At 42.5% G+C, this 18761-nt stretch overlaps 1 protein-coding gene across 4 annotated transcripts in view; it reads right to left on the bottom strand.

The window, feature by feature from the left end:
• Nucleotides 1-13715, bottom strand: part of zgc:158766 (uncharacterized protein LOC100009641 homolog) — a 28468-nt gene extending 14753 nt beyond the window's left edge. For 3 of the 4 annotated variants that reach the window (XM_068735724.1, XM_068735725.1, XM_068735723.1), the window contains exons 1-3: nt 8147-8364; nt 2803-3000; nt 548-1781 (exon numbers count right to left, since the gene is read on the bottom strand). In XM_068735724.1, the coding sequence (XP_068591825.1) occupies nt 548-1781; nt 2803-3000; nt 8147-8215 (1501 nt within the window). In that variant the 5' untranslated portion in view covers nt 8216-8364. Of the gene's footprint in view, nt 1-547; nt 1782-2802; nt 3001-8146; nt 8365-13651 lie in introns of those variants that run through there. The other variant, XM_068735726.1, reaches the window with a different exon arrangement.
• Nucleotides 13716-18761: the final 5046 nt, after the last annotated feature.

Consider the following 18761-nt stretch of genomic DNA (forward strand, 5'->3'; position numbering starts at 1 on the left):
TATGATTCAACCACTGTTGGAGAAAAAAAACATATATTTCCATAATATATAACACTCATTCCTACTGAAGATTTAAATCTTGAAAGTGTCTTAAATGTATAGTTTAATTTCCCAAAAAAAGCCAACCAAGCTCCAAAAATAGCCTTTAGTTTTTAGACACTGTGCGTTTATTGGGGACTATTTCAGCCATGGGGGTATAGTGAGTTTTTATGGAAGCACCATGGTGTATATGGGCACCACAGTGCCCATGTTCATTGTGATGAAGGAACATGTCACCCCGTACATCAGTGTTGTAATACATGTTATTGCTAGCTAAAGCTGTGAAATAAATGTAGTGGAATAAAAAATATTACTTGAAATGCAGTCTGAAATGTAAAGTACAAGTATCTCAAAACTGTGCAGTACTTGGGTAAATGTACTTTTGTCTACTGCTGGTAAAGCCAACAGACAAAAGTATGTGCATGTAATATTAGCAACTTAAATGGGATTTTTGTATGATGAGACATTGAGAAAGCAAAAGGTTGAACATCAGTGCAGCATCACATACCTGACTCCTCTTTGCTGTTTCTCCTCTCAGAGCCAGGAAAAGCCGCCTCCAAATCGAGCTTCCCAAAACGCAGAGCGTAGCCATTGATAAGCTTTTTGGGGGAGGGGCTAGCTGAGCCTCCAGAAGAGGATCGTTCCCGGTGGCCTTTAACCTGGCCTGCCTTGTTAGTCCTCTCCAGTGACTTTGAGCGTCTTTCTGCCCGTCTCTCTGCGCTCCTCAACCCCTTCTGTAGGTAAAGTAAAGGTGTGCTGGGTCTGAAGTCATCCCCACTGAGCCAGCTCCGGCTAACCAACCTCCGAGATAAATGTTCTCTGGAGGATGACCGGGTGTCGGGGCTGCTCCCCGGTGTCACCGAGCTCTCTCTTAGACCAGCACCGTGCTCTGGGCTTTCCTCCAGAATGGATTCAGAGCTGGACCCGAGGCTCATGGGGTTCTGCAGGGCCTCCATGTAAGATTTCCTGAAAAGTCTCCTGCTCTCAAATGCAACAGAGTCCCTTGGGAGGCGTCGTCGAGGGCCAGGGTTACTGAGGTCCGTACTAAAAGATAGCATCTTGGACCCTGGCCCTCTCTCTCTCCCAACACTATCCTCACTTCCTATTCCAAGCTCTTCAGTGGATCTTTCGATTTTAATGATAGGTGTAGCAGTGTCCGGTGAATCAACACTGTGGTTCTCACTGCCGGGGTCCAAGTGGTGTCTGTTTGGGGAGGTGGGCTCAGAGAAGATGGAGTCAGCTCCCTGAGAGTGCAGGGACTCTCTGGAGCTGCGGTGGCTGTCCAGAGTCCCTGTGGATCCGCTGGTGCTGCAGGTGCTGAGATGGCCGCGGAAGCCACCTCTGCTGCAGCGTGCTTGCATGATGGCGTCTGCCGTGCTGCTGACAAACAGTGGGTTGACCACGTTCTTCCACGGCGTCCTGTACACAGCCGTACCAGTTGTAAGCAGACAGTTCTGTAGTGGGTGCAGGTTACGGTCACGTGTTACATTCTGCAAGAACTCAGCTGTGAAGACACTACCATACATGCTCTCTGCGACGGTGACTTCTGTGATGGCCTGCCCACTGACCGACAGACATTTTATTACTAGCTTAGCAGTCTTGCGGCCTAAAGGAACAATCTGTAGGTAGAAGTCTCCTTGCTTCAGTCGCACTTTGTGCAGAGGGGCGAGCTGCAGGACGACTTTCTCGTGGATGCAGAGAGGCCACCCCTCATGATAGAACAGCAATCCTCTGAACCTCACCTGAGAGAAAACAGAGAAATCAGTCACTCCCATAAAAGATTATCATCAGTGTGTCGTGGCTAAGCTGTGGTATGACTGACATCTGCAAAGCTGTGTTCAAACACATGTTTAACTTTAATGGAATGGCAAGATGTTTTCATGGGACGCACTGGATGAATCACCGTCAGCGATCACTTGACGAAGGAGGAAAACCTGTCTGATCAGGCCTGGTTTCGTAGCATCCACAACACAAATCTTCACTGTGACAGAATAAAAAACAGAACCTAAGAGCTAAGACACTGCTCAAGGGATGACTTTTTTCATCTCGTGTCAATGCAAAGGCTGAGGATGTGATCTTCCTCTGAAGCCTCTCATATTGCCTGCAATACAAAGACTCTCAAGCACTGCAAGCTGTTCTCAGGGGCTAGGCTTAGGTGAAACTATTGCTATGTGCTATCGTCACAGTGTAATCACCGCGGAGATGAATACAGAGGAATAAAGTTACAGTGCTTTGGTTGTAGAGCCCTAACCCACAGCAATCAAAGCTTGTGAGAGAGAATATTGAATTTCACTTTGGGCCCAAGAGTCCCAGGCAGCCTCTCAAACAGATCACAGTTTCCCTCCGTTTCCCTATTCAGAGAAAGATGGCTGCTTTTCAGCTTGTTTTCGGAACAATAATCAACTCTGTCTCAGTCTGATGCTCCCCCTTCCCACTCAGCAAATATATTCCCACTCAGCTGCACTGTTCTCACATTCTTTTGTCACAAACATTTTGTCTTATCACTTCAGCTGCTTATCTTTCAAGATATTTATAATTGAATGTTTGAAGTGTTTCGGGAAGGACATGAGTTGACATGTCCTGACACACGGATACATGTTTTAGTGGGACTATTTGTTTTTATCTTCAACATTTGATTTCCAACAGTCCTGCAGGAAATCACTAAGATTAGTACCTGGTAAATCAGTTTGAAATGAAATCTGAAATAAATCACAGAAGGTTATATAGATTTAACCTGAGGTGACACATGTAGCAACAACTCACACAGGTTTCTTGTTGGATGATCTGCAGGATTCTTTTGGCAGGGAGCAGGAAGTCAATGAGGCAGCGGAGGCCGTCTCCTCTGTACTGCCTTTCCACCACACTGAAGAGCTGCCACAGGACCGTGGCAGCGGTGGCACTGAAGGGGCGGTACAGGGCCGACAAGGTGCTCTGGATACAGCTGTCCAAAGACTCAGTGTCCTAAGTAAATAAATATGTGGATTAGGTTGGACATCTTTCTTCAGATGAAGTTTGTGCTAAATGTGTCATGGTAACAAGAAGGCCAAAAGCCACATCAAAGGCCATTTCTCCAAGATGTAGCAAAACACTAAAACACTTTCTATACATGGACATGGAAGTCAACCAGTGGTGCCCCACCTTTTTGGCTTGTGATCCTTTAAAACAAAGCAATGTCTATCTTGACACAGGTTATGGCCTTGGTGTGAACATGGACTGTGTGCAGGCCGATAAAAGAATAATTTTTCCCACTCAGGGTTTCATTCTAGGCGTGAAGTGGTGAAAGTATCCAACATTTCAAAACACACACACACACACACACACACACACACACACACACACACACACACACACACACAAACAATAGAGAAAGTCAGAAAATATAACATTCATTCTGAGAGATTTTTTTTCCGCATGTATTTAATCTTCCTGTGATCCTGTGTGTGTAAAGAGTCTTTACCCATGCTAGTGACTCAGTGAGGCTGTACTTTCGGGGCTTAGATCTTAGTTCAAAGCTAAAGTTCTGCATGCTAACATGCTCACAATAACATATTAACATGCTGTATACCTATCTACATCATTGTAGATAGGTATGTTAGCATGCTAGCATTTGCTAATTAGCAGTAAACACAAAGTACAGCTCAGGTTAATTGACATTTCCTAACAAATTCCATGGTAATCCATCAAATAGACCTTAAATATTTCAATAAATTACAACTTTCTGATGGCCTTTGAGGAAAAGTCAGGGCATCACAAACATTGTTATGATTCATCCTCTGAAGACCATGAATGTCTGTACCAAATTCCACGCTGATCCATTCAATAGTTGTTGCGATATTACAGTAGTGGACCGATCAAACGACAGGTGGACCATCACAAGAGCCATGCCACTGGCATGTATAAAAATATCATACAAAGGCTGCACAACTATGACCAAAGAACAAGGCATCTGCCTACTGTACATGACTTCAACCAGATAAACATACAGTTGCATATGCCCATGAGTTACTGAGCAAGATCCCACTTAGCCAGACAGTCAGGAAGTTTGAACATGACAGGAAATGTCAGCCATGATGGTTTTTCCATCAGCAAGAGGGGAAACACCTGGTGGGAGTGACATCACTGTCAGCGGACACAAACAGCAAAACTGGAAAGTACAGACTGGACTCCAGTTGAGGCCGGGATGGTGCAATGCTACCCATTAATAACAACCATGTCATCGCTGACTTTTATCTGACCCATTACACGACCTGGCCCACCACCACCTGTCCCCACCAGAAAAGATGACATGTCGGATACTGATGAGAAAGGGCATTTGGGATTACAGCAGTCCTGGATGAGGTTGACCTGGTCTTGTAGTTATGCTCACAGTTCAGGCTATGACCTTCCTCTCAGCAGTCAGAGCCAAGGCCAAACATCCCTCAGCTATCTGGCCTTTCCGAATGGAACACAACAGTGGAATAGAGACATCTGCCTCCAATGATAACCACACAGATAGATAGCAATGCCAGGGAAAGTCCCACACTATGACAACTGTGTACCATGCTGAGGAACGCGGGGGTTGAGGACGCAGCTCCTAACTTTCACTTAAATGTCTTCGCTGCATTTACATGACAATAAAAGTGTGTAAAAAAAAAAAAAGGATGCTTAGAAATCAAGAGATCGCCTGTGCTCCGGTGAATTTAGCCTGTCAGACTGCCGATGTTTCACCCTTTGTAGGATCTGTCCTGTTGATCTAAGCAGCTCAGCACCATCAATTAGAGGAGAGTGAGTACAGTTCAGTGCATTGGTACACATGCCACGACTCTACTACAAGGCGCTCATTGTGTACTCCGCCTCTCTAAGTGGTATGTGCTGTACAGTGTTTGGTGCCCTGAAACAAAACGCCCACCTCCATTAGCAGTCAGCCTGCTTTCAGTGAGACAAAAATGTCTCTGGGCATTAGTCACTGTTGCACCCGGGAGGAGAAGAATAACATGGTGTTTTATTGGAGGAAAGCTAACAATGGGAGGAAAGCCCTCACTACATAGTTAGGACACACCAGTTTCTCTTGAGATTCCCAAGACAGAAAAAAAAACGTGGTAGTGACATAAGTAGTGTTTTGATGAACGATTGCTCAACATAGCAGAGACCTGTGCGCAATGATCAATCAAATGCTATTCAGCCTGCTGCACAAGAGTGGCTGTCCATGTAATCCGATGCTACAATATGGACAAAAAAACTGCACTTATCTGAACAATAACACCATGTTTACATTGAGAGTAGTGGGAAATATACATTACATCATCACCCTGTAGATAACATCTTACATAAGGTAAAACACGTATTGCTTTTCATTGTCTGGAAGCATTTGAAGCTTTTCAAAAAGTGTCACCTGGCTAGTGGGAGACATATCTGCAAGTCTCAGCAGAACTACTGAGCTTATAGCCACCAGAGCTGAGCTTCCCATCCGCTCTGAGCCACAGAGGAATGCAGTGTGTATGGTTGTGTGTCTCTAGCCTCAGACCCTCAGCCAGGACAGGAACAGATTGGGAAGTCCCACCCTTTCTGATGCCAGGTCTTTGTAAGAGGCCGCCTGTGTGATGGAGGACTGAGGTGGTAATTAATGGCTTCAAGCTCCAGGTGGGACACTTTTGTCTGCACCGTCAGTAAACCAGCTGTTCAGAAGGTGCACAGAGCGGGTAAGCGAGCTGAACGATGTGGATTTTGTCTCCAATTCACTCTATTGCAACATAAGTAAAAGTTTTTGAGCCATTATAAGTAAATTATATAAGAGACATTAAATATACCATGTGAAAATGTTATATTAGCTAGTAATTCAAAGTACAGCACCTTAAAAAGCATGTGTCAGACTGCAAAGTGGAAGAAGAAAAGAATCAAGGTCAGAGGTAAGGGGTGCATCACAGAGAAAGAAAGAGTGAGAGACCTTAAGAGACAGAGAGAGAGCGGGCGAGAGGTGGTCACTGACACATTTAGTGGGTCAGGGACACAAAAGGCGCTGCCTACCAGGCCTCCAGTGGAGCATGAAGCCACCAGGGGAGTGTAACAAGAGAGCCCTGGAGCCCCCATACAGACTGCTCACTAACCAACCTGCTAACAGCCTCAAAGGCCGCAGGCTGACAAAGGCCACAGGTTGCTCAGACCTGCCTCGCTGCCAGGTGCCAGGACGCCAACAAAAGAGCCTAGTGAGACCTCACCACTGAACCTACAATTTGATTCAGCTTTTGATCCGGAGCAATAGAAATCCTATCTTATGAGAGGAGGAGAGGCGAGGAGAGGGGCTGGGATATAAAGTCAGAAAAAAGATCTAAACATTATATAAACAACTCCCAACAAAGTTAAGATGTAACATTACGAATAATGCCTGACAAAGATCTTAAATAAAAATATTGTTCTATTAAATTGAATTTATTAGGAGCTATCAGTGCAGTTTGCAGATCCTTCATCTGACTACTGCTTTCACACAAGTGGCTCTTAACGAGTGTCTCAGCTAAAGACACATACAAACTTACTTCGTTTTTTAAGTAAAAAAATTAAGTAAAACTGAATTGTACTTCAATACACACACGAAAATAAGACACAAATAAACTCTGTTTCTTTCTGTATGAACACTACAGAACACGCTCTTCAGTGGACAATGTTACAATATTAGAATGGCATTGTAAAAAGACACTTTAGTAAATGTTACCACGCTATCTCAGCAGATAAACTTTAACCCAGAGAGGCCAACACTGATTGTGTTGCAAACACAGCTGGGTCTGTGGGGTGACAGCGGGATCAACAATGATGGAAGTCTGGAGGTGATAAACTGGCCCAACATTCTCAGCAAAAGCTACTATTTTTAATTTCCCTAATTCACATAAGAGGCTATATAATAAGATGTTAAGTGTACGGCCTACACATTTCTTCAAGCTGGGTCATTAATTAAAAATGACCCAAATGTTGCTTTTTAAACAAGTCAAAAATAAACTGTACCCTAATGAAGTAGAGGGAAAGGTTCCCAAGTTGGTTATCAGAAAGACTTGATTTATGTATAGTCAACTTATGACTTTGTACTACAGGATGCAAAAACACTGGCAGGATATTGTTCCTCAGCAGCCCTGACAGACCGTCTAGATAGATGTTGCACTTTATACAACACACACGCATTCTCACATTTGATTAGGCCTTTGCATAAAGGAAAACCCAACAACAAGAAGACAAAAAGTGAATGGAGGTCCTTCAGCCAATCAGAGCGGTGATGAGCAGTGACAGGAGAGACAAAGGAGACGAACAAAAGTCTGTTGATACCTCTGCAGAGTAAATATAGCATGGGTGCATACCAAAACAAGTGGGAGGATGATAAAAGAACCTGACTTATCGGAAAGGATACAAACTTGTGTATTTCACTGACCCCGTTCTTTTTTTGTTTGCAGATAAAAGCCCACCATTGCTGATGATGGCACACAGGTTAAAAACATTAATGTCTGTATCTACTGAAAAAAGAAATTCAAGATTTAAAATATATGTTACTTATCTGGTCTTCAATTCCAGCATTTAGCTCCCTGTCAAGACTGCACACCTAATGTGTCTTTAATCACGTAGAGAGTCACAACATTCATTTTGTAAATGTTATGTAACCATTGGAGAACATGTTGAGGGGCCATCAATGAAGAATTACACTCCCAATGTCCTTCGAAGTGAACAAAGATTACTACAAACAGGCAAGTATCTGAGAGCAGCAGACGAAATGCAAACATTTACACACAGTGTGACTTATTGAATTCTCTTACTGAAACAAACAAGAAAATGAAGGCATAATATAATTGAAACTAAAAGAAAATTAACTAATACAAATATATACCGATTGATCATATAATGCTGGATCAGCACATACATTCTTCTCACTTCTCCCTCACTGTCTAAAAAAACTACCCGCTATCTTTTGGCTACATAGCAAGAAGTCAAAATATCAGCCAAGTACAAGCTGAGCCATTAAGAACATCCCCTGAATGTGCACAATAACACACAGGATTACAGAAGAGTTCAAACACATAAATGCACAGAAAGAAACAGAAACTTACAAGAAGTCTCAGTAAAACTGTAATGAAGACATATTTAAAACTCGTACCTTAATACTCAGGTAGTTGTCACAACTCCGGGACTTTGCTCTGGAGTGCATTTTGCCCAGTGACAGCATTTAGGCACCAGACAAAATACCAAACTTCAATGAATAGATAAGTGTCATCAACTCCAAGCACCAAAATCCAGTGTACAATCCACTCTGTAAGTGCTGCAAGTCATTTCTGTGATATCAACAGGTCCCGTGCCTTTTTCTCTCTCCAGCTCTCTCTGTGCTGTGGTGAAGGCAGCTGGAGCAGAATAAACTCCTGTCGGAGCGTGAGAGAGGCAGTGCGCTGGCTTCCCCGTCACTCACCCTCTCTCCCTCCCTTCCTCCCTCCAAACATAACCTCCCCCGCCCTGCTGCTGCTCTGCTACCGAAGCCTCTTCCAGCTGGATAAATGCACACTGCTGCAACTTCAGGCTCATCATTCAGATAGAAAGAGAAAAAAAAAAACACGCTACCTGACCTGCACACCCCACCGCCCTGAGCCCCCAACACTCCACCCAGCATGGGTCGGACTCTGACTAACTCCTCTCTGCCCCCCCTGACCCCTTGCACCCCTACCTCCACCGGCAGCTCCCCTCCACCCTCCTGCCACAATGGTCTCTCTTTGTCCTGACAATACAAATGGACTAGGGTTTCAGCTTATTCTGCTGCTTTTCAAAAGGAAAAAGAAAGGAAGACATCAGCATAGGCTTGGTGGCTCAGGTCACTCATTACAATGACGTTCAACTTAAATATTGCAAGGGGAATACCCAATCCTTAAACTGGCCCTTACAAACCACTGACATATGCGGGATATCTCGACTCCAAAACAATATAAACTGTTCTTTTTTGAGCAGAGTGTTTTTGAGTTCAAGACACACACATAAACTCAATTATATCATTAGTTAACATTCCTTGACGATGACATCTGACAGGCATCAAAAGAAAACCCTCACGAGACACAAAAACATAGGAGAGGTGAGCATGTTTTTACCGCTGGAATGCAGCAAAGTGACAGTTTGTTAGCTCCTTCCCATCTCTTCCGAAACACAGGAAACCGTTGTTGCTTGGTGAGAATGCACACTTTGTGTGAAAATGTGAAGATCATATTAAGCCAGCCTGTGTACACAGAGACAGTAGTGAGGATAGGTAATTGGGTTTAGTTTATATTTGGAGAGAGGTACTACTTGGTTCACAATGACCCGACGGAGACAAGAAGACACGCCGTCACTGGCTGCAGTCTCACAGCACACGTGTGCTCACACAAACACACTGCATTTACTCTCATGTTGACAAAAATATCCAGAGACATTTACACTTGTCACAAAAAAGCAAAGACGTTACTGTAAACGCAGAGTTAAGACCATAAACCAGTGACAACACCTATTGTTATATATATATATATATATATATATATACAGTAGATCCACATTTAGTCTTATGTATACATCTACAATATAATCTGCTATATAAACAGAGACACACATACCTCGCGTATGCACTATGCAAATATACACTCCTCTCGCTCCCATAATGTTGGTGCCATGTCTGACCCTATAATTTCTGCTACGGCCTTTTCCACTGGGCTGGTTTCACTGTCAGTGAGGGCAGATTTCCTCCTTTTATTTCTCCTCCATTCCTTCTTTTTTTTCTCCTGTTCCTTCTTTTTAATTCATACTTATCGCATTGGGTTGAAATTACGGCACATGAGCAATAAAACGGTTCAAGTTGAAGTCAACAAAGGTCTCGGGTCGGCACATGTCCAAGATGCAGGCGCGTCAGCCAACTGAGCCAGCAGGATGCCCACTTTTAGTCAGCCCTGTGTAATTTTGGCCAAGGGAAGTGAGGCTGCAGCCCTCTCTGTCATGGCCACATGGTGAATAGTTATGTTTCATAGATTTTGAAGTAAGTTAAATGAAGCTGACAGTAGAGAGAGGACAGGAAGTGAGGGAGAATGACATGCAGCAAAGGTCCCCTGAGGCTCTCATACTGGGAACGTTGTGTTCCATGGCCGGTGCCGAAAACCCCCTTTAGTCCACATGGCCACTCTGATTATAAACTAAACTGTGCTCCAAAGTGAGCTCAAATTTCATGACGAGTGTGTGGTTTTCAGAGATTATCGAACAATGTTTAGATTTTTTTTAAGTAAAAGTAAAGTATCTAAATGAGTGTACTACTGGCATGTTAGATGTACACTGTATGTTACTTAAAGGCAAAAATGAATTCAAGAAAATTGGCATAGTCAGCTATTTCAATATCCTTATGATTGTGATGAAACTTTTTACTTAGAGAAAAGATATGAATACAAAATGTATGTATTTGTCAGTTCATATCAGATTTAACATTGTTTCAAGGATCAGGTTGATCAAAATTAAATTAAAGAATTTAGGGTCCTAACAAAGTTGACATTTTAGACATCCAGTAACAGAGGTAATAAGATTTGATGTGTGTCTCACTCAGAAAGGATTTTTGGTTATGTGACAAGCACCAACTCCTTCCATCTATGTTTCCCCCTCTTTATGTAAATGTCCTGTTTGAGAATGTAGACATTTTGTTCCTCTTTGGCCACTAGAGGAGGCATCATCGTGTGTTTTATTGCTGGTGATGTCAGGATCAACCTCTGCTGCACTGAGATAAACAGTAAACAACATGTATTTATGGAGCCGACACCTGTTTCAATTTGTGGTGATTTTGTCCACAGTGCTGATGTCGCTGTGCTTAAGACAAAAATAAATCCATGTGTGAGCTTCATATGCTCGTATCTACTGCATGTTCTGATTCAAATCAAGGCAGCAGTAAAGTTGTGGACAGTGAAACCTCAGCTCCATTTAAATTAATATTTGTACAACTACAAGAATTTAACTTTTCTTGTTGTTTTTCAATGAGTAACCACGAGGTTTAAAATAGCCTTGTTTACGCAGACTTCTGGTAAACAATATTTATGTGAAAGCAGATAGGGCGGTCCCAGGGGTGGTATGCCATCTGATAAAGCAATCAGGGGAACAAATTAGTCAGATGACAGGAGAGCTGCAGTTTCATCATTTTTCATCGTCATATCTTACCGTAACTCTACAGATAAAAATACAAGACAAATTTAAGGGGGGAGGATGGACCCAGTAGTTGTTTGTTTGGATTAAGATTGAAAGATTTTGCAGTCCATTTCAGATGCACACATGTACGCACGCACACACACACACACACACACACACACACACACACACACACACACACACACACACACACACACACACACGTTCAGCCAAACTTTAGCCAGAATAGATAGAGATTAATTTGAGGTTTAACTATATTTCACATTTAACCAAGATTAGATCAAGTGCATGCTCAGTTGTGAGTAGATGGGTGGTCATTTGTGATGAACACACACACACACACACACACACACACACACACACACACACACACCAAACTGTGGAATGTGACACCTTGGTTCTACCTCACTTCGTACCAAGCTCACAGTGCCACACAGGCCACCCAACAACAGTTGTTATAACAACCTCAAACTTCACCCTTTTTCTTCCTCTTAAACTCTAGCAGGATATTTTAAACTGGGACAGTTGTGGCAATATGTTGTCAGTAATCACAGCATTATAGAGTCATTTAAATGTATATGTGTGTCTTGTTTTGTCTGACCAACAGCAATAACTAACCATTATCAATTTACTAAAATGCTAGAAAAAGCAAAGCACCAAATTATCACATTTGATAAACTGAAAACAATACATTTCGGCATTTTTGCTTGTGAAATTACTCAAATGACTAATCAATCATTAAATAGGTTGCTATTAAATACATACACTTGCTCTAACTCTCAGTGAATGAGAAATAAAATATCACACAATTCCCATATCCAATTCTTCTAAAAGGATAAAGCAGAAAGTCACAGTTCAACCTGTAAATAACACAGAGGAACTGTGGGCACCTGCATACAAAATGAAAAGAAAAACACTTTGTAAGAAGTTTTATACTTACAGGTCAGACTGTAAAGCAGCTGAGTCCATACGGAGGACAGAGTTAACGAGTCATCACTCTCCCTCTGACTGCCTCACACAGCCATGGGAACTCACATCACATCACCATCCAGGTTCACAGAGGCTGAGCTACTGTCCCCTCTGCCCCTTCTCCAGTAGTCCCAGCAGGCGGGTAAAAACAGTAACTGGGGGGCTCTGACTAAACCGTTCCTCCTCTCACAGACGAACACAGTGGTGCTGTGGCACACTTTAGGCTCCAGGATTCAGATTGATTACCTCTCTGCACACAGCTACACAAACACAAACACCCACATGGCACCTTAACCCCCAGCCTCCCACTGCCATGCAAAGAGAGACCCCAGATCTGTATAGAGTCATGCATACATTACACTGACAAAAGAAATGTGTCTTAAGTTCAATTTAAAGATCCTGTCTTTTTCTGATGTCTTTGTCAGGAGAGAGATTTCCCCCCACCTTCACAGCAGTGTGGTGCAGCTGTTCCACCAACAGCCCGACCATATCAATGCTCTTTAAAGCGGGGAAGCACCGGAAGAGTATGCCACCTGTCATAGCCGCCTAATGTACCTTAGCCCCCCTGCTGTGTGGACGTCTCACTCCAACACAAAAGCCAGTGTTTTCTCTGAGCACGCGAGCACAGGTGGCTGGAGGAGGCAAGGTCGAGTTACAACAGCGGCTCCCACAGTTGAAATCATCAAGGAGTCAAGGAGAGGACAAGCTCAGTCTGACCCAAGTATACGCTGCAATATGTACTGTGGACATACAGTATAGTATGAGTCAACTTCATTATTTAAAGAATTTAAAGAACAAGTTTTATATGTTTAAATAAGTAATTGTTGTTATAAAACTATAGAAATACAAGCTTTCTTCCTCTTTGATGTCAAATTGCAGGAAATCAAATCTGATCTGTGCTGTAGGGCCGAAGAACAGGCCGTGAACAAAATCTTTCCTTCATTAAACACACTGTTAGATTTAACTATCCTTGATGACTTGCATGAGCAACCACGCACCCGTAAATCTGTTTCAACAAGAATGTAATACATGCATCAACTATACACTGTAGACTGACTTACTATATCATATAAAGTATGTTACTTGGCTGTATCCCGTATTTCTGTTAAATATCACTACTATATTAACAATATCTCTTACCAAAAGAGTAGTGTATAGAGTAGATGGACACAAGCAGGTCAGAAGACGTTTGAACTATTACATTTCTATCGATTCATGTGGTCATATGACTGGTTTTCAAACTAACCCAAAGAGCCAGCAATACCCTCATTAGTAGCTAAGCATAACTTCCCCTTTGAATATCTCAACACTATACACTGTCAACAATGACTGCCATCCCCTACATAAAATACTGTACTGCTGCTCAACATCTCCCTTAAAGAAAGAAGGCTATTTCTTAGAACAATTAACACACATGCCAAGACTGAACACTGTCCCAAAGATCACTTAGCACAAGTAGACTCAACAGCCCAACACAGAATCCAAATGAATCCCAGTTAAAACTCACCTCGCTCAGCTCTCCTGATCTGAAGTCTCCAACAACACATGGAGGAGTCTCTAGTTCTCTCGGCTCTGAAAGGCTGACAGCTGTCTAACCAGAGGAGAAGACCAGCCCCCAAGTCATGGAGGAACCTGACATGTTCCACCAAACGCACTGCTTTGTTGACTGAGGAGATTCACAATATTAAGGCTAGCCAAGCAGAAAGTTTCCCAGCCCCCCAGGCATCACAATTCCTCGGTGGGGCGTAACCCAGTTGTTTTATCTGCACCCATCTCCCTCCCGTGTGTGCAATGTGAGGGCAACCGAGAGCAATGCAACTCAACTGACCTGCCATGTCAACAAAGTCTAGACAACTGCGCTTTACCTGTGCTTTACGTCATGGTGTCTTTAATGTATACAAAAGTTTTTATTGAGGGAAATAGAATTGTTTTTGACACATCAGTTTCATAATTTTATCCCGTTTTCTGTCAATTTAAAAGGACATATCATCTTAAATGTGGACTTTATTGTGCTGTCAGGAATAAAAAAAATAAAGGATGAAAGATAAATGTCACAATAAAGAGGTCAACAGCATCACAGCCACACTGATCTGTAGAGACAATGCAGCGCCTGTCAGAGCAAACTGCCTCGAGTGCTCCTGATGGCACCAGATGTCAGCTTGCATTGTTATATGGATTACTAGAGCCACTCAGCAAACACCTCCAGGTGTGCATTCCACACCAGGAAGGGGAAAGGTGGGAGCCGCTCCTTTGAATCAATAAAATTTGCTGACTGTTCTCTCTCTTGAACTCTGCGTGTCTGAGCAGATGGAGAGACTGTTGGAACTGGGTTAAGTGCTTGTGTGCCTATTTTAATGGACAGTGAAGAGAAGCTTTCCTGCCCTAAAAATGTAATCTACGCACCCTCACCGAGGCAGAGTACGGTGCACGAGCAAGTCGTTTTTGTGGTCGAAGATGAGAGGGAAGGGCGATGGGTGGCTAGTCTTTGGTCTGAACTGTACACCTGGTCTCTGCATGGTCTGTAATCTTTGAAGGAAGGAACAGAAATTAGAGGCCCCTCTCCTACATCCCTCACATTGAGTTAAACTACCAAGGGCGTGTAAATATCCACCACAAATGATCCCTGGTAGTCAAAGCCAAAGCATTGAGATACAAGTCAAGCTGAGGAGTGTGGGATGAGTGAGGTTTAGACAGCTTGAAATTGCAGTAATTGTCATATTAGTGACGAACATCATCAAGACTCGGAAAATGATATATGATTATATTTGCCACAGCATGGCAACTAATGCTCACACAAGTAGTCAATTATTTGATTGGTCGACCAACATTTACAGTGATTTATCAACTCATAATACCAAACAATTGGTAGTAAAAGCTTCTAGAATGTGAGATTTGGTTGTTTCTCTGCGTTTCACATTACTATAAACTGAAGGTTCTTTTTGGCAGTTAGTTTTAAGGTAACACTTTAACAATGGCACTTGTTTTTGACAATAGAAAATTCTACTATTTAATCTGTAAAAACATAAGTGGGTTTTCATTCAAACAGGCATATAGGTGAGAGCAAAAAAAAAGTCAGTTTTGCTAAATTGTCCAAACTTAATCTACAGCTTGTTAATTGCTTTCTGTAGTAAAGAAAAAAACAGGCACAAGCCATGCCCTCATTTCCAGTAAACCCAAGGATGTAAGACACACTGATAACCATCACAGGACTCATTATAGGCCTTACTCTACATGTCGGCACCTGATAATTTGTGCAAATAAATGCACATCTGAAAAGAGAGAGAGAGAGAGAAAAAGGGGGTAGAGAGAGGAGGGAGAAGACGATAGGGAGGGCGAGGTGTTTCCTGTTTCCATAGCTCTAATTATACCTGTCTCTTGAGGATATGGCCTATCAGGAAGAGGAATTCTGTCATTGAACAACTCCTCAATGACAAAATGCTTTTTTTGAGTTTTCTATACTTTACTATATCTACTGTATGTTTACATATCTGGTTTGGATAAAGAATTACACAAATGAGCATAACATGGAGAACACAAAGATTATTTTAAGTGTAAAATTCATATGTGCAAGAAAATATAACTATACGATTTAAAACTTTCTTGTGTGAATTCATATGGGGAGTTATTTACTTTGAGAAAAAAAAGTAGCTGTTCCTGAGTCCACCAGGTCTATAAAACACCAGAGAGCTGCTTTAATCATCATTTAAAAAAGGACTTATAAAACTACTAAAACCAAACAGCGAATGCCTATGCTCACTACACATACATGGTATTACGCTAACTGTTTGTATTGGTCTCCCTTTGCAATTGAGAGCTCCTGTTTTTATATTAGCTAAACACATTAAGTCCATCTGTTTGTGAGTTGTTGTCAGAATAATGATCCCTTCCTGTTTAAAGATGTGGAAGAGATAGTCCCTTCTGAAATATTGCTGAGTGGGGGCAAAGTGTTTTTAGCTCCCAAAGACATTTCACCAACATGTTATCAGAGCACATCACAGCAAAAACAGCTAAAAGTAGGTCTACTACTCTACTGGGTTTACTGCTTCTCAACAGGACTTAAACACTGCCGTCCTCTGGTGGACAACATCAACATATAAAAACTTTCCTGCAGAATACTAGCACATGCACCTGACAGTAACTGCCTACTGGTAGACTTTCTGTCTACTGTATTTCACGGCAAGTTAGTGAAACCCATAAATATAACAAGTAAGAATAGAGGAAGTTCCCATAAATTTCTGTCCCTGTAAAGCGACCATAAAGCCAAGAATATTAATAATCAGTTTGACAGCCCTGGTTTGTAATCAGCTTTTTGTCCAACTATTAGTATGCAGAAGAGGAGAGGCAAGCTGGGAGGAGAGGTGGGGGGGTTGCGAGACAGAAAGAGATGGAGAGAGCAGCCTGGGGGAGAAAAAAAGACCCATCTGAACAGCCTTCATCCAGCAGCTCACATTGCCTGGCAACCTCACCACCGGACAGAGAATGTGTACAGTGGTCTGCAGGCTGCTCCTGCGTACTCTCACCATTAGAGATAATTGCTTGCAAATACAAGCAAGGAATGGATTTCAACTGCGCTGCTGGTATCTGAGCTTACAGTCCAGTAGCGGGGCAGGGGGTCCATATCTAAATAAACAGTAGATTGTCCATGCATTTTTTATGGATTGTTACACATGCATGATAATGTATGCTTGATAATAAACATCTGATTTAGTTGCAAACGTTCTGCTTTTGGTGTAAAACACAACCAAAATAGCAATGCTCACATGTTGATGCTGTCATTAACTTACAATCCGATGCACTGGTTTCACGACACAACGGATGCATTTCTGCTTTAATTGATACAGTATGCAGCAGTGCATTTGTGCATCTGAAACAATAAAGCAGGAGCTGATGATTAAACTGAAAATATGAAAGAATATGGTTTGCTTCCGGTCACCTGTCATGTCTTCTTTGTGTGTCTATATTTGTACAACAATATGGTTTTTCAACCCTGCAGAGAAAATTATTGTCAACTTATTGAATCAAAGCTCAAATTAGAACAGAGAGAACAGTCTTCTTTCTATTGTGTCAGAACTTGTGAGTCAGAATTAGTGAACCATTTTCCCTCCAGATTCAACTCTGCTCAGTTTAGGGCTTAATCAAGTGGAAATTGGGAATAGGGGGTTGTGTCTGTGTCTCTGTGTGTGTGTGTGTGTGTGTGTGTGTGTGTGTGTGTGTGTGTGTGTGTGTGTGTGTGTGTGTGTGTTGGGGGGGGGGGGGGGTGCAGGGTAGAATGGAGCAATTGTTCAGATAAAGGCCTCATGTTGAGTCTGCTTTGATGTTTCTTCTGGGGGATATGCTGGGATTTTACAGTAGCATTTCACTCCATTACTTTTTGCACATTGCTGGCAACAAGTGCAGGCAGCAGAGATGATGCAGAATGTGGCTCAGTTTACTTTCTTTTTTTTTCTTTTTTTTTACCAAATGCTCACATTTAAATGCCAGAGGGTCAATTTCACACTTTGCATGAAATGCTTCTGGGGGAAAAAAAAGTTTTCTGTTTTACACCCACAAATATCAACATTCAAGTGAGATCCCCCTCCATTCGCCCCACGTCTACACAAGCAGACAGGCTCCCACTGATCTATTATGTTGCAAAGCCTTTCTCATGCATGTCTTGAATGAAAGCCAGCGTATCGATGGTATGGGGATAATCACGTTTTCCTGAGACAGGCTTAGCTGCACTAAATAAGCCGAACAGAGGGGGGAAAAGGTGGGTCGAACAAAACTGTTGTATATTGGGAGAAAAGCCAAAAAAGTTTTCCACAGAAAGATTCGTACAGATAAATGAAAAGTAGCCAAGCTAGTGCTGAGGAATGCGAAAAAAAGGGGGGAAATGACTAGTATGTTGAAACTAGGTAGTAAGGTAGGCTACTACATCGGGATGCTGCACTTGCATTTGGACACCATTCGTTTCCTACCTCTCTGTTTCGTCCTTCAGCAGGTGCACTTTGCACATTTCAGAGATGCTGCAGCGTCCTGTCTCCAGAAACCGTCTCCACTCCGCTCTCCCACTTGTTGTTGCAGCAAAGACGCCTTCGTGAAAAACTTGGTCCGTAAATTTTATGCAAAATACAGCGAGAAATACCCCAAAAAGTAAGCTGTTTTACAGTCAGTGTCTGTAGTACGTAGAATACTTCCACTTTGAGTGGAAGTTGGTAGTTGTCACTGTTTAGTGCAGGTTCTCCAGGGCGCACAAAGTGGATATTTGCATTAGGCCGACCCTCCCCTCGCCTTTCATAGCTGCCATTGTTTGTCTCAGTCGGGGCTCGGATTCAGTCCTTCTCTAAATCCCTGACGACCGGAGCAGGGAATGCTGCTTTCTCTGAGCTGGGCTGGTAATTAACAAAAGCGCGTTGATATGACACGACACAAAGAAACTATTATGCCAACAGTTTTTAAATTATAATACATTAAATAATCTGGCCGTCAGGAAAACACGAGTGATAAATAGCTGAGAATTAGCTCACATTTTGCTGTAGTTGGCTAGACTACGTTTTCTTTTCTTCTGTTTTGGCTTGAATGACAGGTACACACTGTTACATCGATGGTCACGTGAAGCAGGCATGTTCAGGAAGGTG

The sequence above is a fragment of the Cebidichthys violaceus genome, unplaced genomic scaffold, assembly GCF_023349555.1.
Source record: "Cebidichthys violaceus isolate CVI_PGR_0920_01 unplaced genomic scaffold, fCebVio1.0.p SCAF_7, whole genome shotgun sequence".
Classification (NCBI taxonomy): domain Eukaryota; kingdom Metazoa; phylum Chordata; class Actinopteri; order Perciformes; family Stichaeidae; genus Cebidichthys; species Cebidichthys violaceus.